Here is a 12,025-nt window from a genome sequence, read left to right as displayed (position 1 = left end):
AGGATGGCAAGGAATAATATATTATGCACATAGACCGTTATGCATGTGAAGCTTCTAAGTTTCATTTTTTGGGTGATAGATCAAAATTTTGTGTATTATACTTGACAAACAGTTATTACATTAGCCAATTTGAAGGCTACTGTAAAAATTCAAAATATTTTATCCCTTGGAATTTATGTCCAAATAACATATGGTTAGTGGTACTCTTGTGGAAAATCTCAAGACATTGTCTAAAAGAAAGTTTTTTACATTCATTAAATTTACTAAAGGGCATGATAGTTAATTACTTAATTTAATGTTCATAATTCATTTTATGATTATTAATGAATCGACAGAATAGAAGATTGAGTCTTTATCAATAATTTTAGTCATTAATTTTAATTTTAGCGTTTATCTAGCTTTTAGTTATTGCTTTAAATAAGGTTGTAAGCCGTAATGACAGAAAATTAGTTTTTGAATTTACATAAAATAGACTTTGAAATTTTTCAATCTCATAAATCATCATATTTGATATTTAAAATGCTCGAACCAAAGAGTTCTTGATGCCTAAATTGCTGGTATTCTTAGGAATCAACAAAAACTAGAAGATGATCATGTTGCAGTATTATTTAGAATCAATGAAATTTCAATAGCATGCTCATTCATTGTTTCTATACTTCCACCTCTACATCAAAAAGACTAGCTTACGATGTACAAATGTACATCTCAGATCTCCTAAGTGAGATGATAAGTTCAATGTAGATGTCAAAGTAATATTATGGATATGTGGATGTCTGTCAGAGAACTAGTTTGCTGAATTTACTACATAATAGGACTGGTCACAAAGGAGCTCAATCATTGTCAACCACTCATCCTATGCTGTGATTGTGCATGTTATTCTCTTAGCTGAGGCACATGGTCTACTTGTGAAAGAGTCACCATAGCTTATTATGAAAAAACAGTATCTTTCATGGTACATTCATGCATGGAGACATGTAATTGTGCATTACGAAGTTGATCTCCTGAATTGCATTTAAAATGTCCTTTGAGATCTAAGAGTAAGCATAACTCCAAAATCCTTGGCTAAGGTATACAAAAATTAGAAGCTCCAATTGCTATAAAAGGAGATATCGCTTTGATTGATTGTATCTTTATCTTCATATATTTGACAATCATTATATTCGTATATTCGACATATAAGCATGTCTTCATACAATCGGGTGACACTATAACAAAAGGATTATAACACTCATTAACCTATTGGGGAACGGTTCTAAGAATATCCATTCATAACTATATAGGTGGCCATCACTTACATCTAGGTGATACTCTTGTCCTAAATGAACCTTGAGGATGGCTGAAAATTTCTGGATCAAAGGACAAAAGAAAAAAGACGTTTAATTAGTTTAACATCACATCTTTCTTTTTTTTTTTTTTTTTAATATGTAATCAAATATTTTATTATCAAAAATAATACACAGGAAGTGTATCATCAATTTAAATAAAAAGAGAACAACATGAAACTGAGCAGCCGGTCTATATGATTTGTAGCCGCAACATTAAACCAAATATACAATGTCAAATAAAATAATTCTCCAATATGCTCTGTTGTCCGTGCGTGATCATCAAAATAGCGATTGTTTCTTTCTCCACACAAACCATACGATGCAACCCTGAATAAGGTTCCAAACAATTTTGCTATCCTTTCGCGACACTTTCTCCTTCATGCCTTCATACAATTGGGTGACACTATAACAAAAGGATTATAACACTCATTAACCTATTGGGGAACGGTTCTAAGAATATCCATTCATAACTATATAGGTGGCCATCACTTACATCTAGGTGATACTCTTGTCCTAAATGAACCTTGAGGACGGCTGAAAATTTCTGGATCAAAGGACAAAAGAAAAAAGACGTTTAATTAGTTTAACATCACATCTTTCTTTTTTTTGATATGTAATCAAATATTTTATTATCAAAAATAATACACAGGAAGTGTATTATCAATTTAAATAAAAAGAGAACAACATGAAACTCAGGAAGTGTATTATCAATTTAAATAAAAAGAGCACAACATGAAACTGAACAGCCGGTCTATATGATTTGTAGCCGCAACATTAAACCAAATATACAATATCAAATAAAATAATTCTCCAATATGCTCTGTTGTCCGTGCGTGATCATCAAAACAGCGATTGTTTCTTTCTCCACACACACCATACGATGCAACCCTGAATAAGGTTCCAAACAATTTTGCTATCCTTTCGCGAAACTTTCTCCTTCATGCCTTTAACACATCTTTCATTCGCTTCGACATAGCCCAATCCATGTGTTGAGTGGCTAGAATGTCGTTCCACAACAAATGAGCAGCATCACGATGAATGAATAAATGGTCAATTGTCTCCCATCACTCTTACACATATAGTATCGCTCTGTAACATAAAGGTCCCTTCTTCGAAGATTATCCACTGGTAACACCTGACAACCATCCATTATAAGAATTCCACCCGTGGAGGCAGTTTACATTGCCATACCATCTTCCAAGGGAATGAACTTTCCACAAGTCCCATAAGGATCTAAAATAAGTGCTAACAGAAAAAAATACAATTCTGTGTCAGCCCCCATCTACTACAATCACCCTCTCCTACTTTGATGTGCACCTCATACAAAAATGTCAAGAGTAACATATAATCTTCAAATTCCCCATCATGCAAACGTGATGAGTTCTCTGCACTTATGATATTTACGCCACTTAATTTAATATTTTAGAGAATTTTAATGTGTGTTTTGATGTTGTGATATAGGTTGATGAAATTGAAAGAAGCAGCAAAAGTTGGCAAAATTGGAGAAAATGATTAAGTTGTAAGATATCCAAAGTTCGAGAACTAAAGTGCAAATACTCAAAAGCTGTATTGGACCTGACGATGAAGATTCAAAAGAGCTCGGAGTCAGTTGGATAAAGAAAGACATCAAAGAGATGAAATATAATCAAAATATAATCACATATCAATTTCCAACCGAAAAGGTTATGCACCGATTTTCAGCCTCATATTGAGACCCATTTTTAATATAGCAAACGATCGAACTCGAGAATGATATCTGAAGCAAATTTGTATTTCTTTGAGTTACCTTTCCAACGCATTTTGAATCGGCTTAATCGAACATCGGATAAAAAATTATGATAGAAATACTGAAGGACGCGCAAACTACCATTTCACTCGAAGTGGGCGCTACTGCACCCAAGACCTTGCTAAAAATAGCAAAATCGCAGCCCCAAGGCGCCGCGGGTACGAGAAAGTTTTTTTTTTTTTTTTAATATTTTTGGATTCTTTTCTTGACCCAATTCAACTCTAATTCATCCAAGACCCCAAAATACTATAAATGCAATATCAAAGAACCATTTTTGAGAGACAATTTTGAAAGGGGAATTCAAGAGGGTGAAAGGAGGCAAAACACCAAAAGATTCAAGAACAAGACAAAGAAGAACAAGAGAAGAAATTGAAGATCTACAATCAAGTTTTTCTATTCTCTTCCCTATGTATTGTTATATGAATTTTAGCATTTCCATAGATTATATCATAAATTAAATTCATTATCTAGGGATTGATTGTAGCAAAAACTCAAGATTATGATTTGATTTTGTCATAGTTATTTTTATTTGATTTCTCACATTTGTTTATTGTATCATGAAATTAATGTTTTCAATTAATTGGCCACTAATTGAATGAATAGATGCCAGACAATTTTGACACTGAGAGAGGAGAGTTTAGGCACAATCATAGGATTAATACAACGCAGATTTTATGGGTTTTGATAGAATGTATAGGATCTATGAAACTTACTCCATAAAAAAATCATGAACTTGGATAAATTCTTGACTTTAATTTGAAATAGAGATATTAGGATTAAAACCTAGGATTGATTTCTAGCTGGCACTCAAAAGAGGGAAAAGAAATACTCTAGGGTTCTTGCTTTTAAACATGAAAAATTGATTAGAACAGCTGGATTTAATTGAATCATATTTGATAGTTAGGTGAAATCATTCCTTAGGCCTTTCCATCTTGATTAAATTCATATAATTTGCGTCCATTGAATTCGCACCACATTCATTACGTTAATTTAGTTAAAATCATTGGTTTCAATTTTCATTCGTCTAGATAAAATGAAGGCTAAATAATTATAGTACTTAGTATAAAATTAAATTACAATCCCTGTGAGTTCGACATCATAACTCCTTTACTATATTATAAAACTTAACACCATACACTTGTGGTATAAATCACGTCATAGAAAACACGTGGCAAAACCTCTCCCAAAAACAATGTTCCAGCTCAGACCCCCGTTATGTATATCTAAGACTTCATTCACCATAGCAGACGGCTTCAAAGCAATACGACACAAGGAAATCCCACCTTTAGTGGTTGATCTCCACACTAACAATCATTCCAAAAATTGGTAGATTACCACCCCCACCACAAAAGTCACTCTATCTCGAAAGTCACTCCACCCTCGTCATATATACCGCCACAAGCTCACCCCATAAGAATCATGACCCTTGAGTAAGCACTATCTTCCTCCATAACACCATATTTCGCCCTTATAATTTCTCTCCAAAAACTCAGTTTAACATCATACCATATGGACAAGTGGTTATGAACCTAATGGGTCACACAATATGAAGGAGAGACAAAACTTGAAAAAAAATAAGTGGTGCTAAAAAGTTTGACATGTCCAAAAGGGTTTTGGATTGTTAGAAAAGGTATTCAACCAAGATTAGATATTGTAAAATCTTACAAGAAGATCTTCAGACATACGGAGAATGCTTTGGACACCCCGGTGTTGAACTGAGATTAGATATTGTAAAATCTCACAAGATCTTTGGTCATAAGAGAATGCTTTGAACAACCAGACAGGTTTTGACATCAAGTAGAAACCTAAAGCCTCAAGGTGGTTTGAGGTGATTGGACAAAGAATAAAACCTAAAAGGCTTCTTACGTACCAGGACTTCTTATGTCTCCTAAGAGTGACAATGGACATTTAAAGTGAATTTCATACGCTTTGTGTACAAATTCAGACTTAATAGTTATTCCCTTTCCTATCACAGTCAATATCGAATTTATGTTATTTGCTAAATTCGATATTGGATCTTTCCTAAATAAGAATTCAGCTACCTTGGTCTACAGATAGATAAGACCAAGGGAAAGAAGTCTACTAGGGCTTGAAACTAATTAGATTTGTTTCTGTCCCTGGTCTGGTATGTGCATGCAATATGAGATATATATACAGATTAATGAGAAGACGAAATACAGAGCACTGAAAATAATCAAAGCAAAACCAACCAAAAGCCTTTACCCTCAATGTTCATCGCCAGACTTCATTGATATGATAGCACATAAGGGTTGGACAAAGGATGAAAAGATACTGGGTTCCTTAGGCTTCTCATGTGGATACCATTAGAAGCATTTTACTTGTGTAGCTATTTTCATGAATCAATCGATCATCAACTATAGATTTTAAAGTAAAAAATTTAGCCACCCACTTGAACTTTTAATCAACGTCTACTTTAAGGGTCTAAACTAATGTATTGTAAACCTAATAGGCGAACAATACCTGTTGGTTTGACCATATAACCGGAAAATGGACCGACAACCAGTCAGGTAGTTAATTTAATAACCCTTAAAAAGCAGTCAAGTTACTGGTTTAATCGGGCCTGGGTGAACCAGCTACAATTTTCTTGAATTTTCTGGTTTTCATCTCTGTAGCACAGACACTTTAACTAGAGTAGCGTGTCTTTGTCGAACACGTGTTGATATTGACACTTTTCAAACACTTTAGAATAATCATTTTCTTTCTTACTATAGCTATTATATATTATTTAGCTCAAAGTTATTAACTATGATGCTCGGACTCGAGTATGGGTATCGAGTATGGGTGCGTATCTAAGCGTCGGATATTTTATTTTCTAAAATATAGGATAGAGGGACATGGCTAAAAAGAGTCTAAGTTTTGAACACAGATACATGGCTATGTCTTTCAAACTTCAATTTTTTTACTAACTTAAGATGTTATTTTGAATAGACCAGAATCAATTGTTCACAAAGAAGGAAATAGTATTGAATAAGGGGTTAAGACGAGTAAAATAGAATTTTAGGATTTGGTTTTCAATTATAAGAAGTTAATTACTAAATGTTATATAAAATAGAAAATGAGGGACTTGATTGCAATTTGGATTTAGTAGAGTACTAAATAGTATTATATGGAACCCATTTTCATTTTATACAAACAAAACCCTAAACCACCGATACGGAGAGGGAAAGATGGAAAAAAAAAAAAAAAAGAAAATAAAAGGGAAAGAAAAAAGAAAGAAGGAAAGAAATCTAATGCCGTCGCCTTTCTTCCCCCCTCTCGAAGGTGGCGCTAGGTTTATAGAAAGTAGAAATGGAAAGAAAAGGAAAAGAGGAAAAAAAAAAAAAAAGAAAGAAAGAAAGAAAGAGAAAGAAGAAACAAAAAACAATGAAGTGCCCGGTTGAAATTTGGAGGATCCGACACATATTTTATACCTATTCCTATAACCATGTCGTGTCGTATTCGACACGGGTACTCCAACCATTTTGAAGAGTTTGAGCATAAGAGGTTATTAGTAAATAATAAATAAGTGCTCATATATTAAAAGATTTCAACAAAAAAAATCAATAACAAGTATAAAATTAAAGTTATAATATATAAATGAAGAATTTAAAGAATTTAATCAACATATCGACAACGTGTCATGTCAGTACTTTTTGAAAAATCACGTGTCGACACGTCCGATGTGTATCGTGTGAGACACACATTTCCGTGTCAGTGTATCATAAGTTCTCATAAAAAGAAAAAACAAAAGCCCCAAGAATTATATTTTCTCAGAACAAATGCCCCCTTCAGTTTGCAGATTCTCAAAATTAGTGGGTTGCTCCTTTTATAGCTATTTTCTTTCTCATCCCAACTCTCCACTTTCAATGATAGTCAAGACAAAACCCCTGCAATTGTGAGACATGAAACACTTCTCTTCTAAAATCTTTGCTACCCAATTCAGTTGCAATTCACTCATTTTCTACAGCTTCTAAACAATTTTTTTATTCAAGTAAATCATTTGGACAGATTGATTTTATTTTAGAGATGTTCAATCAAATTGGAAAATAATAACCTGTCTATTAACAAAGATGAATTTGCATTTACTTTGTATTAGTGATGTGAAAATTTGACCATAATATTGTTCTTAAATTGTTTTCACACTATATATAAATATTTATTGATTTATTTTTAACCTATACTTTGACTATATTAGAACCTTTGACACTTGACCCTTTACCTTTTTTGGATCAATTCACAGGCCATGTTTGAAAACATTGGTCTAAAGAGAGTTGTGATATCATCCACTACATCTGCATATCTGCAGCCGCCCAAATAAAGACGGAATGACAGGGCCAGAAGCCACTTCTTGAAACTATCAATAAACTGTGGGACTCAATCTGTTAGGAAGATTCAGTTAATAATATAGTAATTTCATGCTATCTTATTACACATGCTTTAGGTTTTGACCAAAACAATGAGGTTATACTATTAAATGTTGATATAACCCGATCATCAATTATAAATCTTGGAGTTTGAACATTCCCCAAGAATACCTATCATGATACTTCAAAACCATAGAAGACATAAAAATGGTCCAGTCGACATCTTGAAAAATTAATTTTAACCGAATATTTTCTGATACAACTACACAATCAGTTGTCCCTCTTAATAAGAAATGGAATTTATTAGTACAATGTTCTATTATACTTCAATTGCTGCACAAAAGAACGTGAAAAATATGCAGAATCAATGGATTTATTTTCTAGTTCAAGCATACAAAATACACTTGTAGTTCCAAAGAACAATTTTAAGCCGGGATATTTTTTTCTACAAAATTTTCTCAAATGAACAAAAAGTCACTTATAAGGCATCTTCATTGAGATTGTAAATAACTCCGTATTACTACTGACAACTCTTTCATGACAATCATAGTAGACAACCTATCATACTCAACTTTTTCGTTATGTTATTTATTTATTTTGGAAATTTCATCAAATGAACAAAAACTCACTTATAAGGCATCTTCATCGAAAAATAAATGTGTACTACTACTGACAACTCTTTCTTAGTAATCATAGTTGACAATCTATCATTATGATCATATCCAACTTCAGTCCCATTTCCAACAAAACAATTCTTCATCACAATATTTTATAAACAAATTACAATCTGTAAGTTTAGAAAATCTTTGATTCAGAATCATAACAATCTATGTTTATGAAGTCCTCAACAAATTTTAAAAATATATTTTCTACTTGAAGATAAATTCTTCTTAAACAATCATTACCTTAATAAGTAAGATTTTCAAAGTCCTTACATATATTATAGATTTAGTAAACAAATATTCCACTATCTTGCTGTTTTCGTTTACAAAGGAACAAAGCACCACTAAGATAGAGATTGGTTTAATTGGAAGCCAGGGTGGTGGTGATCCTTGTTGAGAGAGAAGAAAGAGGCATTTGCTGGAGAGGGGGGAAGCTGAACAACAAAATGATATATAGTGTGAATGTGAAAAGGCAATTTAAAATGATTTCATCACATGCAGAAATATGAATAACGAACTACAAATCAATACATACACGTACACACACATACACATACGTATTTCACTTATAACATCACTCACAATGCTATAAAAGGAGTTTTCAATAATAATTAATTTTCGGAATAAGAAAATTATCTTTGGTATGTGAATGGAGTTGGTTCTTTAAATTTAATTAATTTAAGAGGTTATTAACTGGAAGAGGTGTCAAACTGTATAAATGTCGAAATTGAAAGCACATATACATACATCAGTATGTACATGCATCTTTAGTTTTGAATGTAATGTAGATGCATGCATGTATAGATTTATAATTCATTTACTAAATTTTTTTACTGATTTCATTACATAATTATAATTACACTCCTTACTGTTGACATCAACCACAAAAGAATATTCAGGCCACTCCCCAAAAAGAAGAGTAAAATGGCTCCTAGTTCTCCCTTGAATCATCATAATATCCCCAATAGCCCAACAAAACCCATTTTATTTACGCACGTGAACGTTTGTTCCCATGATAAGTTCTTTTTAATAGTGTAATGAAAATTTTCAAATAAAAGTAGAAACTTTAGAACCAAATTATTTTCCTTATGAATAAAAAATTCTCTAAGCATATAGATGTTATTTAGCATGAATGATAAGTAAATCCTCCTAGAATAGAGTCTAATCAAAATTACTTGGTCTCAGATATGGGAGTATAGTTGGAAATGATGATAATAATGACTTATCAACCAAGATTATAAGAGATCAGGTCTCACCTTGTTGGTAGCGAAAGAGTTCGCTAGTATGGTCATATAGGAAGAAGCTTAAGAAAATTATGATTTTCCTATTTGTTCAGGAAATTTCAAGGAAAAATTAACACAGCACACAGTCAAGTAGAAGCTCCAAAGCACACCAGGAGTTTCTAAACCGTTGGAGCAAAATGATATTATATAACCAAATGCATGGTGGCTGTTTGAACTTCAAGCGTATTTTTCATTTTTGTATTATAATGTACATCAATTTCTTTTACATGCCCCTATACACCGCATATAAATGTAAATGCTCAATTAAAGGTGTCGCTACTCTCAAGGCTTTGAGTACACATTGAAGGCAATCAAATTGGTAAGATCTTTTTATACTGATGTCAGAGGGAAATGTGTTGTACTCTTGTTTTGACATTTAAGTTCATTCTCCAAGCAATCCATTCTTTCTGATATCAACTCCAGTTTTTAAAAGTTTTATAGCTACCTCTTATACTTGACAAAAATTCCATCATTCAAAAGATGAATGCCAGAAATTCCAGTGCATACTTAGAAAAATCATTCAGAATGACTCCAATTATTCTGTGGCACAGGTTTTGCAGACAAAAATATCATATTTGCTAGTGATATGAAGTCTCTTTATTGCTCCCATACAGTTAGCTTTTATCTTTACTTAAATTGAAAAACCTCTAGGCATCTAGAGCTAATAGTAACAGTTTCTATGTATTTTTATGTGCAAAAAGGCTTTAAATACTCATTTAGCACTTTAGCTACGGGGTTGAATTTGCATAAAATACTATAATTTCTTCTTAGCTTCATTACTGCCCAGACTATAAGAACAGATACAACACACAACAGACAATGAAAAATAAGAAATTCTTTAGAAGAGCTTCCAAAACAGTAAAATCAACACAAAAGTAAAGAAAAGGGGGAAAAAGGAAAAAAAAATAGATAAAATACCAGAAGTTGAGCTAGAAGATGGTTTCCTGACCAAAATTTCAGTCAAGCTACTCTCGGTCGGCGCTGAGGTCAGTATCGGTGTCGTCTATTCACAAAAGATAATTATAAACAACATCAATAATTACAGCAACTAATAAAATTATACACTCTGGCAACCAATCAATTAGTCAATTGGAAAAAAAGATAATGAAAGCTTACAATTTTGAGTGATTGAAGCCTCTCCAAAATGGGGTCGACATCTTGTGTACGCTCGGAGACGGTGGTGATTCCATCATCGGGATTCTTACCGAAATTAAACTAAAAATGCAAAAGTAAATTCAGAAAAATGAGAAACACTAAATGATTATTAAAAAATCCATTGAAAAGAATGGAAAATGGATTGAAATTGCAGAGTTAATTTTTTTACCTGGGAACCTAAAAGAGATGATTCCGATGCACCCATGGATTAAGGAAAAATGCTCCACTGATCAATCAAGAACTGCACGTCTTGTATTATTACAACAATTTGGAAATATATTTTGGGTTATTTAATGGGCTGATGGGGCCAAGGTAGGACTTGTAGCATGTAATTATCCACATTGTTGTGGGCTCACAATTAGCATTGAGCATCTAAACCTCGTCTCAAGTAGCTTAACTTTCTATTGCTTAAAAGTAGCACTACGATATTTTTACAAACGACACTAATTGAATTGTTTTCAATCATAACACCAAACTTCTAAACTTTATTAAAATTACCGAGTAATTCCTAAAAATCAACTAAAATTTTGGGATGTCATAAAACTTTTGTAATCAATATTTTCTGGCAAATTATGTTCAATAAATATCATAATAAGTCCATTAAATGTTACTTGTGACATGATTGATCATATCTTCAACATCAAGTTGGGTCTCAAGATTGTACAATTTTACAATGACACTAGGAGGACGTAACTAGAGAAGGAAGCACTTTATACGTGTTTTTTGCTTTAGTTTATCCAATTTTATGTTATTAATTCCTCTCGATAATATAAATTATTTAATTAACAATGTGTATGTGGACAAGAGGAAGAAGACCAAGAGTCGCAAGGCTAGGAAAAGATATAAAATCTTTTTTCCAAGAGTATCCATTGAAAATAATCAAAATTACCAATTTTTTTGGGGGTAACTTACAAAAATACACTTAAAATCAAGGGCCTTCTGAAAAGTTATGTGAAAAGTTTTTTGAAAGCAAAAAATACTGTATAAGAAAAAGTGACACAATATCACTTTTTTTTTAATAAAAAATATGTAGTGACACAGTGTCACTTTTAAAAGTTTAGCCCCTGTTTATTTTTCATTTTTTCTTCATTAAAATGAAAAATATGACTGTTATCCATCACATCAAGCCATCAAACTTGAATTTCTATTTCTTGTGTGGAGCTCATAATGACTATATTTTTCTTTTTCAATTTTGCAAAAATTGAAAACAAACGCAAGTTTAGTACCACTTTTTTTATTAAAAAATTACATTAGATATCACTTTTATTAAAAAGTGATATAAATTTCAAAAAGACGACTGAAAAAAGTGACAAAAATTTAAAAAAATGACAAGTACAAAAAAAAAAGTGACAGAAAATAAAAAGTAAAAAACACTTAAAAAGTGACAAAATTCAAAAAAAATGATAATTAAAAAACAGTGATAAAAATTAAAAAAAAGTGACAAAATTCA

General features: G+C 32.1%; 1 protein-coding gene across 1 annotated transcript in view; it reads right to left on the bottom strand.

Moving 5' to 3' along the window:
- Window positions 1-10,858, bottom strand: part of LOC111401962 — a 13,615-nt gene extending 2,757 nt beyond the window's left edge. Inside the window, exons 1-3 of the mRNA XM_023029956.1 lie at window positions 10,745-10,858; window positions 10,537-10,635; window positions 10,339-10,423 (exon numbers count right to left, since the gene is read on the bottom strand). Of these exons, the coding sequence (XP_022885724.1) occupies window positions 10,339-10,423; window positions 10,537-10,635; window positions 10,745-10,780 (220 nt within the window). The 5' untranslated portion in view covers window positions 10,781-10,858. The remainder of the gene's footprint in view (window positions 1-10,338; window positions 10,424-10,536; window positions 10,636-10,744) is intronic.
- Window positions 10,859-12,025: the final 1,167 nt, after the last annotated feature.

The sequence above is a fragment of the Olea europaea genome, chromosome 10 (assembly GCF_002742605.1).
Source record: "Olea europaea var. sylvestris chromosome 10, O_europaea_v1, whole genome shotgun sequence".
NCBI lineage: Eukaryota > Viridiplantae > Streptophyta > Magnoliopsida > Lamiales > Oleaceae > Olea > Olea europaea.
This window is presented reverse-complemented; position numbering and strand designations above follow the sequence as displayed.